Source organism: Chelonia mydas, chromosome 3, assembly GCF_015237465.2.
Source record: "Chelonia mydas isolate rCheMyd1 chromosome 3, rCheMyd1.pri.v2, whole genome shotgun sequence".
Lineage (NCBI taxonomy): Eukaryota > Metazoa > Chordata > Testudines > Cheloniidae > Chelonia > Chelonia mydas.
The window spans coordinates 94228213-94244817 of NC_057851.1; the positions used below are offsets into that span (position 1 = coordinate 94228213).

The 16605-nt window shown below is 45.1% G+C and overlaps 1 protein-coding gene across 8 annotated transcripts in view; it reads right to left on the bottom strand.

The window, feature by feature from the left end:
• The window catches only part of SOGA3 (SOGA family member 3), a 67557-nt gene that overhangs the window by 26572 nt on the left and 24380 nt on the right, over positions 1-16605 (bottom strand). For 4 of the 8 annotated variants that reach the window (XM_037894752.2, XM_037894750.2, XM_037894754.2 and 1 more), the window contains exon 1: positions 1632-1863. Coding sequence is in view for 4 of the 8 variants with exons in the window: in XM_037894747.2 (XP_037750675.1) it covers positions 1867-1977; positions 4845-6020; positions 6754-6825 (1359 nt within the window). In the remaining 4 variants the exon portion in view is untranslated. Of the gene's footprint in view, positions 1-1631; positions 1978-4844; positions 6021-6753; positions 6826-16605 lie in introns of those variants that run through there. The other 4 variants (XM_037894747.2, XM_037894749.2, XM_037894748.2 and 1 more) reach the window with 2 other exon arrangements.

Here is a 16605-nt window from a genome sequence, read left to right on the forward strand (position 1 = left end):
ACTACTTTCTTAGCTCCTGTGGAATGAATTCCACAAGTTAGGTCCAAGCTCCTCTGAAAGTTAAGTCTCTAGCACCGAAAGGCATTCCTTCAATTAGCTGATCCCCAGGAGGGTTCTGAATACGAGGACAGAGACACTGACCTGAACTTTATTTATTGGGGAGCAAGTGCAGATAACAGAGCACTGGTGTGATAGGTCCATGGCAACCTATGTTGCTAAGCAGAAAGGCTGCTGCATTTTATGCTAGTTGACGCTTTTTCAGGATATGTGGCTTCATTCCTAGATAATACTTAGTTGCTATGCTCACTCTTACAAATCAGAAATGCACGGACCACTATATCCAAAAGGGTGGGCTGCAACCTTTAGACGGGTCACAGATAGAAGTGGCCTTTTTGCCACTGTGAGCAGTGAGGAGTCCAAAAGACTCCAGGTTTGAAGACTGATTTAACAACCTGAGGGCAGATGCCTTAGTGGGGGTACATTACAGAGAAGGCCAATTCTTTGAGGCATTTCCCTCTTCCCAGTAGTATCACCTCCATCTTACCAGCGCTCAGTTTTAGTCAGTTGTTGTTTATGTAAGGGCTGATTTCAGCTAAGCAAAGAGAAAGCTGGAAGATGGTGTTGTTTAGATCTGACATAAAGGAGATGTAGAGACGGGTGTCATCTGAGTACTGGTGTCACTTCAGACCATATTGTCCCCACCAGCTGACCCAGTGTCCCATGTTGAATAATACAGGGGAGAGGATTGAGCTTTATGGGACTCTTCAAGTGAGGGCTTTACCTCTGCCAGATGTGCTCGCTCTCCATATCTGACTCAATTCCAGTGGCTGCCAGTTCCTGACTTCCTCCTTGAGCCAGGAACCAGACCTGGGGAGGTGAAAAGTCAGGCCAGGGTGGAGTGAGCCAGCAGATCTTACAGTAAGGTAGGGAGGCAAATTAGGGTTAGTGGCCAAGAGAGATGGACTGACAGGATAAGGCTGGTGAGCTGATCAATATGGGGTCAGAGGGATAGACCAGGCGAACATTGCAGTTTTTCCTATCCCTATGCCACCTCTCAACCTGTGTTTTCACACAAAACTGTCTTATTACACATCATTCTAATTTTGACACCTCCTCCCTACCATTCACCACTGAAGTGATAAGGACCTCAAACAGGATAGGATATAAAGTCCACTCTATAGGTCTGATCCTCAACGGTGCTGAGCATCCACAACTCTCAGCAATGTCAACAGAAGCTGTGGATGTCCCTCCCTGCCAGGGAGCAGGTCACATATGTGAGGAAGACTAAATGCAAAGTTCCTGTTTTTATCATTTGGATTTGAGCATCAAATCCACACCACACAGTGGTGAAAAACATCAGTATCAAATGGGTCCACCATCACACAAAATGTACAAAAGCAGTGAAAAACAATTGTAACATACACACTGGAGGTGATTTTACTGTTCACTTGGGATTGCAATACAAATATTTTGAAATAAAGAAAACAAAATGACCTTATCAATTCTAGTAAGTAAAAATGAATGAATACTAGCTAAATTGGCTCAATTTTCTCAAGAACATTTTTATTATAAAAGTATAAAACAATTTTCTTAAGACAAAATTTAAAAAAATATATTTTCCGTCAGCTTACCTGGAATACCTTGGTGAGCAGAATTCTTATTCAACTGGGTGGCTTTTTTAGATTTGGTTTTGCTTTTTGTTTTTGTTTCACTTTGTTTTGTTCTTTTTTGCAAACAAGTAGTCTTCAGTGTTTTTACAGCAGTGGCTACTACAGAAACTATATCTCTTGTACTTCTTATCTTGGAGGGTGGACAAAATGGACAAACTGAAAATAATACTACAATGAACAGTAAATGATTAAAGGTTTACAGTACAAAAAATAGTGTAAAAAGGAAGACAAGTTTAAATATTGTTGTGTAAGAAAGGGATGAAAACAACACAAGGATGAGAATAAGTAAAATGATAGGCTGGAACATCTGGGAAAGTAAATACAAAGACACAGAGAACGGTTAATTAATAAAAAGGAAAGCTCAACATTTCAACAGACTAAGCAGTGAAGCAGGATCTGATCCTGTAAAGGTGCTATGTGCTTATCTCCCATTGGCTTTAGTGGAAGGTCTGCATGCAGAATGCTTGCAGGGCTATGCCCCCAAATTACTGATTTAAATACCATATTTGTTTGTTTATTTAGAAAACACTAAGTTATCAATTTTACTTACATAGTGTGAGCCCCTCCTTCAAATGCTCCATGCACAGGTCCCTTTTAAATTAATAGGAGCTCTACATGTGCAGAGCAATTGGCTAGGTGACAGAACTGTTGGAAAGGATCTGGGGTTTATAATGAGTCAACAGTGTGATGCAGCTGTGAATAAAGCTAACAGCATTCTTGGGTGTATTAACAGGAGTGCTGGATATAAGTCATGGGAAGTACTTGTCTCACTCTACTCAGCACTGGTGAGGCTTCAGCTGGAGTACTGTGACCAGTTCTTGGTGCCACACTTTCGGAAAGATGTGGACAAACTGGAGAGTGTCCAGAGGAGAGCAACATAAACAAGAAAAGGTTTAGAAACTGACCTATGAGGAAAGGATTAAAAAACTGGGCATGTTTAGTCTTGAGAAAAGAAGACTGTGGGAGGGGGCACCTGATAACATACTTGAAATATGTTAAGGGCTGTTATAAAGGGGACCGTGATCAATTATTCTCCATGTCCATTGATGGTAGGATGAGAAGTAATAGGCTTAATCTGCAGCAAGGGAGATTTAGGTTAGATATCCGGAAAAAATTTCTAACTATAAGGGTAGTTAAACTCTGGAATAGGCATCCAAGGGAGGTTGTGGAATCCCCATCATTGGATTTTTTAAGAACAGGTTAGACAAACACCTGTCAGCAATGGTCTAGGTTTACTTGGTCCTGCCTTAGCACAGGGGTTTGGACTTAACTCTTTGAAGTCCCTTCCAGCCTTTTATGATTCTATGATTATAAATGGCAGATCGGGCCCATAATCTGGATGAGAATATGGTATAATGTCTTTTCCTTTTGTTAAAAGATGCAATGCATCCGGTCTCACTTTGATTTTATGCAGTGCACTGACAGTAATTGACTCTGTCTGTGACTTTCTGATACAAGGGAACAAATAATTAAATTAGTCAACATATGAATAAGAAATAATAGCTTTCAGCTTCACATGGCAACAATTCTGACTGTAGAGCTAGAAGTACTGTACAAAGTCAATATAACCTAATATGAGACTTTCTAGGAAGTCTGGAGAAGTTTAGGACCAATAGCAACATTTGAAGTTACTCATGTTAAGATTAGGGTAGTTAAATCTTATTCTTAAGGGCATAAGATGATAGTTACAGGGGTCAGGAAGGAATTATCTCCTTGAATTCAGCATGGCATAACACCGCATGTAGTAAGGAGGAGTTTTGTTGTTTTTTGTTTCTTTTCCTTGCACTGCAGCATCGGCTTGACTCACTCTAGATCAGGGGTCTCAAACATGCGGCCCGTGGAGTTATTTTCTGCGGCCTGCCAGCTCCCCGCAGCCCTCCCTCCCCCTCAGCATTTACCTAGAGCAGCTCCGGCCCGGCCCGGTGGACACCTGGGGCAGGGCAGGGCAGGCTCCCCGCCTGCCTGTCCTGTCCCCGCGCTGCTCCGGGAAGCGGCCAGAATCTGGGGGGGCGGGGAGCACAGGGGTCTGTGTGTTGCCCTGGCCACTCCTCCAGGTACCTCCCCTGAAGCTCCCATTGGTCACGGTTCCCCATTCCCAGCCAATGGGAGCTGCGGGGGGCGGTGCCTGGAGGTTCGGCCAGGGCAACACACAGACCCCTGTGCTCCCTGCCCCCCCAGGTTCCGGCCACTTCCCGGAGCAGCGCGGGGACAGGACAGGCAGGCGGGGAGCCCACCCCCCGAACCCTTGCTGCAGCTGAACCCCCTGCCGCACCCCACACCCATCCTGCACCCCAACCCCCTGCCCTGAGCCCCCTGCTGCACCCTGCACCTCTCCGGACCCCGTGCCCTGAGCCCTCTGCCGCACCCCACACCCCTCCTGCACCTGGACCCCCTCCCTGAGCCCCCTGCCACACCCCGCACCCCCTAGCACTCCGACCCCCTGCCCTGAGCCGCCTGCTGCACCCCACACCCCTCCTGCACCCCCTGGGGGCAGGGAGGGTGTGGAGCTGGGGTGGGGATTTCAGGGAAGGGGTTGGAATGGGGGCAGGGAAGGGGTGGGAAGAGGTGGGGCAGGAGCGGGGCCTCATGGAAGGTGTGGAGTGAAGGTGGGGCCGGGGCGGCGGGGGGCGGTCAGTGATGCGGCCCTCATGCCAATGTACAAGTCCTCATGTGGCCCTCGTGGTCATTTGAGTTTGAGACCCCTGCTCTAGATGCAGTACACCATACTTCATTAACCATCTGATCTGTTAAAGCACTTGCTATATTCTATTCTACAGTTTGTTTTTGGTCATCCCCTAGATTACACTTCCATTTCACTCCCTCAGGCCAAAGAATATTTGTGCACTGACATTATTGGTGATGTCAGAACAACTCTGGCAAACACTGCCGCAAAGCCAGAATGTTCTGTCTCCCACAATAATAGTATCTACAGTATTTTGTTTGTTTATTTTTTAATGTTGAGGAGCCTGTTCTACAAACCCTTCCTTACATGAATAGTCATTACTGACACGAGTAGCCCCATTGACTCCATTAGGAGGATCAAATCCCATGTGACGGACTGGGGGATTTAAAATTAAATCATAGATATTTAGAAATGCATTGTAGAGCAAATTAAAGGCTTAAACTATCTGCCAGTATCTTTTTACCTCTAGGCTGTAATAAGTAAAAAACTACCTGACTCACTGACAAAGGTTCATCTGCACTTCGGTCATCTGATGACTTTGGAACTTCTAGTCTGTCGATGAAAGTCTGGAGTTCTTTCCTAAATGCCTTCATCTGTGCATTGATTCGATAAAGAAGCTCATGCTCCCGAATCCTACTGCCATCATCTTCTTCATCCATGAGTCCGAACAGATCCCCATTGGCCACATAAATTCTTGCCTCCGTTATGATGGTACTCGTGTCAGAAATCAGACGATCTATCGTCTTGCCCAGTCGCTCGGCTTCAGAGCGGATGTCCTTCATCTGCTGCCGATCTGTGAAGCTCTTCTGCCACCCAGTTGGCGTAGGATAAAAAGACCTAGTGGGAGTCAGACACCGGATATTGCGTACCTCCTCAGAGTCGCTTTCCCCTCCAATGGGACCTTCCCTTTTGCGGTGGGGAGGGCGGGAATCATCATCACTTTCTTTTTTCCCTGCATCACTTTCAGCATCACTGTCTCTGGGGCTGCCCCGGATCCCGAGGTGAGAGGCCAAATCATAGCGCTGCATGTTGGACATTAACACTCTGTTTTCATACTGAAGTTGCATGACTTTGCCACTGAGCTCATTGATTTGCATTCGGGCAGCTTTTAGCTCTTCTTGCAGTGCTTCAGTCTTGGCATTATCATGGTGCCTCGAGCTCTCATGGGTGCCAGACTTGTACTTGTATTTATTTAGCTCAGTTGTGATGCGCTTGTTTTGTTCCTCCAGGTCAGCCAAGTTTCTCCTCAGCAATTCTGTCTCATCTTCAACTAGCTGCAAATGCTGCCGTAACTCTGAGAGAGATTCGCTCTGTTCCCCCATGAGGGGATTTGCTGTTCCTGAGAAATCATCTCCTCTTAAATCATCAAGCTCTGCTTTCAGTCCTCTATTTTCTACTTCCAGTTCTACTATTTTCCTTCCAAGGATGTTGGCTTCTTCCTCTACTAGTCTCAATCTAAGTTTGAGTTCTGCTTCTCTTGTGGTAGGCGGTCCTCCAGCTTCACCTTTCGGTAAGGGGCTGTCTAGATCCCCATAAAATGATCTATATTTTTGAAGCTCATGTTCAAATCTGTCTTTCTCCTTATCAATTTTAGCCATTTTTTTCCTCATAAGGGCAGCTTCTTCTTTAACAAACTGCAACTGGCATTTCAGATCTTCGTTGTCCTCCTTAAAAAAAAATGAAAATAATTTTATGTCAATAAAGAGAGCACCACTTGAAATCAAACAGCTTTAAATTAAAAGGTTAACAATAAAAGCAATATAACTTTAGAAGTTAAAATATGATTATAACAATTATTTTTCTACATCTGAAGATGAGATTAAGACAAAAAAGCCTTCTTTCTTTGCTATGAAAGCCTGCTCTGTTCCCAGAAAACATACGTTTTCAGCAGCCTTTCATGAAAGACTAAGATTTTATTTGCTCATGATGGGTGGAAAGTGAAAAGAGAGTGAGAGGATACTTTCTAAGCTTCGTACCCAACAGGCTGAAAAACCAAAATTGAAAGTCAGTTAAATAAGGCAACAGACCCATAAAAGCATCTCAAAGTCAGCACCCAAAGGGCCAAGTCCTGAAGTCCTGATTCAGATGAAACTCTTGTTGACATCAGTGGGAGTTTTGCCTTTCACCCGGATCCTACAAATTGGACTTCTGAGCCCATGCGGAGCCCTACTGCAGTCAATGCACAGGTCCACTTGTACTGTTGTCAATGCAGGATTGGGTCAGTTGTCAAGACTGCAGATTTGGGCCCAAAATCCCTATTTCCCAAACAGCAGTATGATATAATACTAAACGTCAAAACTAACAACAAAAACAAAGGGCCGGATCCTCCGTTCATGTAGACTGGGGTAGCTCCACAGAAGCCTCAAGCTGAGGATCTGGGCTGTTATTACTTCAACATACCTCAGTGGGTGTCTGCTGTGACTTTTTTTCTGATTTTTGCAAGTCTTTGCTCCCTCTTCTTTTCAATGACAGCTACAAAAAAGTGAGAGACATTGAACATGTCACCAACCATGTATTTAATTCAGTCCCCTTTTCTAAAACATACCAAATCACATACAATTATTTGGACTGCTTCTTCTAATTCCTGTAATATCACAAACAAGGGAGATAATTCTACCTTAAAATAACACAACAGAAATGCTGTACAAGACATAGTAAAATAGTAACCACTCTTGGTTGCATTTTCAATATTCAAGCATCAAATAATAAATCCTTACAACATCCCCATGAGGCAGGTAACAAACTTATCATTATACTTCATATTGTACAGATGGGTAAACTGAGGCAAGAAATCCTGGCTTCATTGAAGTCAATGAAGTTCTGCCATTAACGTCGATGGGGCCAGGATTTCACCCAGGGAGCTTAAGTGACTTCTGCCCAAGGCCAAAGAAGGAATCAGAAACAGGCAGTTCCCAGAGATCAGGAAATTAGGCCTCCCTGCTTTCATTTAAAAAAATTTAAAAAAATACATTTTAACACTAGAGCTGGTGAAATAATTTGTTATGAATCAATTATCTGATGGGCTTAGTCCTCTTTTCTGTTCACTGTTTATTTGCAAACGAATCCTGATGTCTGTGAAAGTATTAATTAGTCACAGGTATTAACCAAATTGTCTTGCTGGCCAGTTTTCAAGTAGTAGAGCGTTTGCAAATGGTTCACTATTCACAGAGTAGGATGGGTCACCAAAGTCACATGATATTGTTCTTCTGGCTGATTAGATAACTGGAAGCTTTTAAATATGGGAATTATAGACATGTAGGCCTGGAAGGGACCTCAATAGGTCATCTAGTCCAGTCCCTTGTACTGAGGCAGAACTAAGGTATGGTCTACACTACAGAGTTAGGTCGATGCAAGGCAGCTTATGTTAACCTAACTATGGAAGTGTCTACACTTAAATTTTGCTCCCACCAATGTAACTGCCCCGCTACACAGACTTAATAACTCCACCACCATGAGTGGCACAAAGTCAACGCTGATGTAGTTAGGTTGATGCAGTATCAGCGTAGTACTGCACTGCTTATGTGGACAGTTACTGGCTTTCAGGAACCATCCCACAATGCCCAAAACTGACAGTACAATCCATACAAGCACTCCTGGTGAGGACACACACCACTGACACAAAGAGCATAGTAGACATGCACAAGCAATGTACAGTAACTCCTCATGAGTGAGTAACTCCTCACTCATGCACCCACGAAAGCTTATGCTCCAATACATCTGTTAGTCTATAAGGTGCCAAAGGACACTCTGCCATCCTCACTTAAGGTCGTCCTAGTTAATGTTGTTTCATTGTTACATTGCTGATCAATTAGGGAACATGCTCATTTAAAGTTGTGCAATGCTCCACTATTACGTTGTTTGGCTGCCTGCTTTCTCCACAGCTGGCAGCCTCCCTACGCCCCCTACTCCCTCCCACCGCCTCCGCCTGCCGGCAGACCCCGTGGATCAACACCTTACCCCTCCCCCTCCACCTCCTGCCCACGGCAATCAGCTGGCTTGCAGCGTTTAGGAGGCAGGAGAGAAAGGGGAGGAGCGAGGACTCAGCGCACAGGCTCCCCCTCCTTCCTGAACACCGCAAACCAGCTGATTGCCCCGGGCAGGAGGGGGAAGGAGGGGGAGCCTGCATGCCAAGTCCTCGCTCCTCCCCCCTCCCTCCTGCCTCCTAAATGCAGCAAGCAAGCTGATTGCCTTGGGCAGGAGGGAGGGGGGAGGAGCGAGGACTCAGCGTGCCTCTCCCCTCCCTCCCCTGCCTCCTGCCCGCATTCTCAAAACTACGATACCTGCACGAGGAAATAAGGAAACAGATCAGCAGAGCCAGACGTGTACCCAGAAGCCTCCTGCTGCAAGACAAGCCCAAGAAAGAAACCAACAGAACGCCACTGGCCATCACATACAGTCCTCAGCTAAAACCTCTCCAACACATCATCAGTGATCTACAACCCATCCTGGACAACGATCCCTCACTTTCACAGGCCTTGGGAGGCAGGCCAGTCCTCGTCAACAGACAATCCGCCAACCTGAAGCATATTCTCACCAGCAACTACATACCGCACCACAGTAACTCGAACTCAGGAACCAATCCATGCAACAAACCTCAATGCCAACTCTGCCCACATATCTACACCAGCGACATCATCACAGGACCTAACCAGATCAGTCACGCCATCACCGGTTCATTCACCTGCACGTCCACCAATGTAATATACGCCATCATGTGCCAGCTATGCCTCTCTGCTATGTACATGGGCCAAACTGGACAGTCCCTATGTAAAAGGATAAATGGACACAAATCAGATATTAGGAATGGCAATATACAAAACCTGTAGGAGAACACTTCAATCTCCCTGGACACACAATAGCAGATTTAAAGGTAGCCAACCTGCAGGAAAAAAACTTCAGGACCAGACTTCAAAGAGAAACTGCTGAGCTTCAGTTCATTTGCAAATTTGACATCATCAGCTCAGGATTAAACAAAGACTGTGAATGACTAGCCAACTACAAAAGCAGTTTCTCCTCCCTTGGTGTTCACACCTCAACTGCTAGAAGAGGGCCTCATCCTCTCTGAATGAACTAACCTCGTTATCCCTAGCCTGATTCTTGCTTGCATATGTATACCTGCCCCTGGAAATTTCCACTACATGCATCTGACGAAGTGGGTGTTCACCCACGAAAGCTTATGCTCCAATACGTCTGTTAGTCTATAAGGTGCCACAGGACTCTTTGCCACTTTTACAGATCCAGACTAACATGGCTACCCCTCCAATACATAATGCCTTTTGTCTGGCAAAAAAATATTTCCCTGGAACCTAACCCCCCCGCTATTTACATTAATTCTTATGGGGAAATTGGATTTGCTTAACATCGTTTCACTTAAAGTCGCATTTTTCAGAAACATAACTATAACGTTAAGTGAGGAGTTACTGTAATTACTGCAGCAGCTGTATGCCAATGTAAGTTAAGTCAACTTAATTTTGAAGTGCAGACATAGCTTAAGTATTATCTAGACCAGGGGTTCTCAATCTTTTTCTTTGTGAGCCCGCCCCACCAACATGCAATAAAAACTCCATGGTCCACCTGTGCCACAACTGCTTTTCTGCATATAAAAGCTAGGGCCAGCGTTAATAGGTAGCAAGCAGGGCAGTTTCCTGGGGCCCCATGCCACAGGGACCCCCACAAAGCTACATTGCTCAGGCTTCAGCTTCAGACCTGAGTGGCAGGGCTCAGGGCCTGGACTTCAGCCCCATTCAGCAGGGCTTTGGCTTTCTGCCCTGGGCCCCAGCAAGTCTAATTCTGGCCCTGTTTGGCGGACCCCCTGAAACCTGCCCCCAGACCCCTGGTTGAGAACCACGGATGTAGACCATACCAACAGGTATTCATCTAATCTGTTCTGAAAAACCTCCAATGACGGAGATTCCACAATCTCACTAGGTAATTTGTTCTAGTGCTTAATTACCTTTACAGTTAGGAAGTTTTTGCTAATGTCTCCCTTGCTTCAATTTACGGCCATTACATTTTGTCCTGTCCTCAGTAGCTAAGGAGCACAATTTATCACACTCATCTTTAAATCAACCTTTCACAAGCTTGAAGACCATTATCATGTCCCCTCTCAGTCTTCTCTTCTCCAGACTAAACAAACCCAATTTTTTCAATCTTTCCTCGTAAGTCATATTTTCTAGACCTTTAATCATTTTTGTTGCTCTCATCTGGACTTGCACCAATTTGTCCACATCTTTAGTGAAGTATGGTGCCCAGAACTACTCTCTGACTATGCTTTTTTAACCAGTTGTGCACCACCTTACAGTAGGTTCATCAAGGCTATATTTCTCTAGTTTGTTCATGAGAAGGTTATGTGAGACAGTATCAAAAGCCTTACTAAAGTCGAGATATATCACATCTACTGCTTCCCCCCATCCACAAGGCTTGTTACTGTGTCAAAGAAGGATATTAGGTTGGTTTGACATGATTTTGTCTTGACAAATCCATGTTGATTTTCCTTATTTTCCTCTAAGTCAAGGGAGGGCGAACTACGGCCCGCGAGCTGGATCCGGCCTGTCTGGGCTCTCAGTCTGGCCTGCGGGACTGCCAGCCCAATGGCACAGCAGGGCTAAGGCAGGCTCCCTGCCTGCCCTGGCCCTGCGCTGCTCTCAGAAGCAGCTGGCACCATGTTCCTGCGGCCCCTGGGGGATGTGGGGGCAGGGGGCTCTGTGTGCTGCCCTCTCCTACAAGCACCGCCCCTCACAGCTCCCATTGGCCGGGATTGGGGAACCCCACCCCAGGAGTCACTGCCAGACATACTGACCACTTCCAGGAGAGGCGCAGGGCCAGGGCACCTGCCTTAGCCCCACTGTGCACCGCTGCCACCCCAGAGCTGCTCGAGATAAGCGGCCTGCACCCCGAATCCTTCCTGCATCCCAAGCCCCTACTCTGAGCCCCCTGCCACACCCCTACCACCTGTGCTGAGTCCCCTCCTGCACTCTGCACCCCCTCCTGCACCCCAACCCTCTGCTGCACCCCACACCCCTCCTATACCCCAACCCCCTGCCCTGAGCCCCCTCCCACACTCCAACCCCCTGCCCTGAGCCCCCTATGCAACCCCAGGTAGTACTTAAATCTATCCCACCCTGGCATACTCCCTAAGGCAGGGCAGTAGTACTAACATGCCTGCCTTCCCTCTGAGGACATTCCCCTCTCTGGCACAAAGGGCCTCAGTGGCAGAGAGAGAAGAAATGTGCACTTCCCTACACCACTGGGTCAAGAATCCAGACACTACCTAAAATCAAAGCTAGCTTTGTTCAGTTTGAAGTCCGTACCACATAATGGATCAGGAAACAATGGATCAGTATGTTGTACGCACAACCCTGTGCATGACTCTACCTACAGGTCCCATTCATTCACCACCACCACAGCAGTCCCATAACAAACAAGATCCACAAAGTGCAGTGTAGCAAAACTAAAGAAAACAACATGTAAATGCCAGCAGCAACTACAGACAAGCCCAAGGGTGCTCAGATTCAGGGGTCCAGTTTGAGCCCATTACAGAATCAGGCGTGATTCATGATGTCCAGATGAGTATATATGGTCAAAATTCAGAGTGGAGAGTGGGCAGGCAAGACCTGGCATTACACTTTGGAACTATCTCTTGCAGAAAAACTAAGGCAGATGTTCAAATCAGTGGACTCAAGGATGCATAAAGAGATGGAACTTGAGAGGTTCAGCTTCACACATAGGAGCCGACTTCCCCTCTGCCCAGTGAGTGCTCATCACTCCCCCCCCCCAGCCCCTGGCCCTGCACCACCCTCGCCCCACCCCCATTCCACTCCTTCCCCACAGTCCCCACCCCAGCCCCTCCCCCTTCCCATCCCCATTTCACCCCCTTCCCCCAAGTCCCCGCCCCTGCCCTGCCTCTTCTCCGCCTCCCTCCCTGAGTGCACTGCATCCCCACTCTTCCTCCTCCCTCCCGGAAAGTCCTAAGTGCTGCCAAACAGCTGTTAGGTGGCAGGGGCCCAGGAAGCCCTGGGAGCGAGAGGGGGGAGCGGGGACACTGCGTGCTCGGGGTAGGGGGGGAAAGAGGCAAGGAGCGGGGAGCTTGGCTGACGGTGGGTGTGGATTTTCCCCGTGGATGCTCCAGCCCCAGAGCACCCACGGAGTCAGCGCCTATGGCTTCACATTAAGTTTTATCAAAGGAAAGTCCCCACAAGAAACAGATTGCATTAGTACTGCAAACCTTGACACAACAGATCCTTGCCAATGCTGCCCACCGATGAAATATTAGGGGTACTAAAAATATAGTTCTTCTTCATCACCTAATCTCATCTTTTTCATCTCCCAGAGCTCAGCACCTCTCCAGAAATACAGAAGTTCTGAAATGCTGAGCTCCAACTTCTTACCTAGGCCCGCCAACTCCTAATTAAAGACAAGGACTGTCTGAAAATATTCTCACAACAAATAAAACTGGCCAAAAAAAATACCTCATCCAATTTTTCCAGGTTTGAGAAGAGCTAAAAACATGTTTACTCTTGCCTCGAATTTTTAACAAACACTACAGTCATTTTTGGTAGCCAGGAAACTAACATTTGAATAACAACAATAACTTGCCTTTATATACTGCCTTTCATTCTGCTCTTCTCAAATTTTAACGATACCCAATGCTCATATCATCCTCTACTGAAATGAAGCAGCTGTTTAACAGCACACAGCAACACTATATAATTTTATAGCTGAAAGCAACAAAGAATACCACATATACAATTAAAATTGAAGGAGTGATCTGAGTAGTTAGATTGTGCCCAATTAGAATTTGGGTGGGACACTGGGGAGGGAGAGGGAGGAGCGGGGGACACATTCACATTCTCCTGTGAAAAGTACCATGGGAATTTAATGACCACAGGAGGTCAAGACCTCAGTTTTACATCTCCTCCGAACATAAGAACGGCCATACTGGGTCAGACCAATAGTCCATCTTGCCCAGTATCCTGTCTTCCGACAATGGCTAGTGCCAGGTGCTTCAGAGAGAATGAATAGAACAGGGCAATCATCGAGTGATCCAAAGATGACCTCTTCAAAAAAACACAGTGCGCCCTAACAACATGTCACAGCATTGATCCAATACTGACGCTGAAGAGAGAATGTCATCTACTGACTATCAAACACTATATCCTGCAGCCCCTGAATAATAAATTCAACAGGATTTTTCAATGGGGTAGATAGCCATTTAGAACGTCTACACATACCTGCCATCATTTTATTTTCATATTTCATACTTTTAAAAAACACTGATCCTATTTTCAATGTGTGAAATTATCTACTGCTGCGAACAGATATTTTAATTAATGGAAACTGAACATAAAATAATTAGGGACTGAATAATAAACGCTGGACAAACTAAAAATGTCCTCCCTCTCAATGGAATCAGATTCCTCATGTTATTTTTATTTGGGCCCCAAATGGAAGGAGAGAAAGAGCTTGGGGGAGGCACGTCAGGGTGACAAAGAGTTGTGATTTAGGGTCAGGAAGCAGAGACCTGAGTGATTTGGGTAAAAGAGAGTGTTTTGGGTAAAAGAGGATATGGGCTGGGATTGAAAGAAGTGAGAGAATACGGAAGGCCAAAACAGAAAAAGGAAAAATAAATTTAAGAGCAAGGCAAATGGAGACACTTGGAGCCTGATTTTCAGACTATGACCTCCATTTAACACATATAAGATTTTATGCATATACCCTATGTATGCACTTTTGGTGCACTAACACCTGACAAGACAGATTATAGATTCTGTCACTTCCATGTGCAGAATTTTCATGTGCAAAATCTATTTGTCTACAATAGTTATGTACATGAATTCCTTTAGGATATATTTCTCTACTTGTCTCCATTCTTTTCCTTTGGCTGGATTACACCACCACAAAATGAAATGCAGCAGCATCCAAATAATGCCCCCAACTGCTTCTCAACTGCAGCAACAGAGCTAGCACCAATATTTCAAAGCTGGTTTCACACATTATTGGTCGGAAATGTAATTTTTGCGCTCAAAAGTACTTTTTCCTCAATAATTTGAAAACTGTGTTCGATATATTCGTGTATTTGGATAGCAAGAGCAAAATATTTCCCTAAAACGAAACAAATATTATTGTTTACAGGGAATTAACTATATGTTTATTGCTAATGAAAATATTAAACTGGTTGAACTTTTTTTTAACATGTCCCTCGAGATTTTTGAAGTGTACTTTAGATAAAACGTAGGCAGGGACTGTTCCACAAAACTAACATCATTTTAAAAAATCTACCATTGTATTTAACAATTATGATCAAAAAGATGACAAACTACATAAATAATTGATTTAGTTTGAAGATCAATTTAGTATACTTTGATTTTTTTAAATGTGTTTGTCAGACAAGTTTACAATGAAAATTGATTAAGAATATTTCCGGAATACCTGATGAAACAAATTATGTATCCGAAGTGGAAAAGACTGAGATATGGTCTACCAAATGGTGACTACACCGAGGATTTTAGGGAACTCTCCCACTAGCAATTAGCAACTCTACCAGAATTAGCAACAGTGGGAGCACTAAACTGGCTGTTAGCATTTCTACAGCCTGTTGAGTAATCCTGCTCAGAGCAAGTCTGAAGACATGGAGGTAAAACTTCACTACTTTACCAAGGCTGAGCAGCTGAAGCCAACCACATGAGAAACCACCATAACATACAGGGATCCGTGGGTGGCATAGGGCTGCCATAACAGCTCTCACTTCACCCCTGCCCCCATCTTCAGCCAGCACAGGTGTCATGGCCAGGGAAAACGGAATGTAGTTCTCTTACACCTAAGTGATCCTTGGCTGTTGTAATAACTTCTTGGAGCCACTGGAAGTTAGAGCTGGTTTTAAGCCACCTTTGCACTCCCCGATATTGGTGCATCTGTCTACCATGCTGGTCTCTAGGCTGCTCTAACTTGCACTTACTGACCAGCCTGGCACAGAGTTGCCCCAAGTTCAGGGAAATGCAAAATTGGCTTAAAGTCACCTTTGCATCCTTCCCCCAACTCCTGACTTGCTCTGAGCACTTCTTGCCAGACCCTAGGATCTGACCCTGAACAGACACGAGAATTGAAATAATCACTTTACTATCACCTATTAAAAAAATCAAATGAACAGGTATTAGAAACTGAATGGATCCTCTCCAGGCTGGTGACTGAAAATACATTCTACCCTCAAAATAATATGTTTTAAAATGTCCATTTCATTCCTAAAATTTATCAGCCTTCCAAGACAAGGGCCACACTCCTATTAAACTATTTCAATCACCATGCTGGGCAACCTGCTAGCAACACACCCAGGGCACTTGCTTTGTCTCTGACGGGCACAAGCATACATATCCTACCAATCCAGGGTTCTGCCCAGCCTACTCCAAGGGCAATATCCTGTGTATTTCAGTACTCTGCCTGCTCACAAGAATGAAGCAGGGAGGCAGCACAGAGGGATATTAAGAAATGCAAGTGAATATTCATACCCATGAACTGAACAGAAAGTTGCTAGGTCTAGTTACAGCCCTAACAGCCCTGTCAGCGTCCTCTTAATATTAAAAATGGCATACGTTACACTCACTACTGGAGAAGGATATGGAATGCAAGTGGCCTTCACCAGAAAGAGATAAATAGCTCAATGTGGTCATTTAAACTAGTTGAAGCCAATATCCCACTTCAGAAGTGAGACATGAAAGTCAGCTTTACCAACCCCTGTACATGTGCTGGCCATGCAGCAGACTCAATTCTGATTTCTGTTGCTTGTGACCATGCACTTTCTGATCAAGCAGAGTTCAGCACAGTGGTGAAAGCAAAGTGTTCTTTCCTTCGAGAGGATAAACCCCTTGTAACTTCTAGTACCAGTTAAAATGTAAAAGGTTTAGTCAAGCCTGTAACACCTACTCCTGGTAATGCTCCTGGTAATGAGGTTGCCATGATGGTCATCATCAGTCACACTCTAGATGTATGTACACCTGTCCCTGTTACAGGCAACAGTGATGGGAGCAGGTGCACAGCAAATATCGTCTAAATGCAAGCACTCATCTACGACCTAAACAAGCATCCATAACATGTACTTATCATCCTAAACTGGGTTTAATGTCAAAATAGCTAAATTCATTAATAAAATGATACAATTATGATCAAATAAGGCAATATGAAAAGGTTATCCACAGGTTTCTCTAACATACCTCCATGTGTGCTGCCATCACTACTAATGGGAAATTTTTCACATAATAT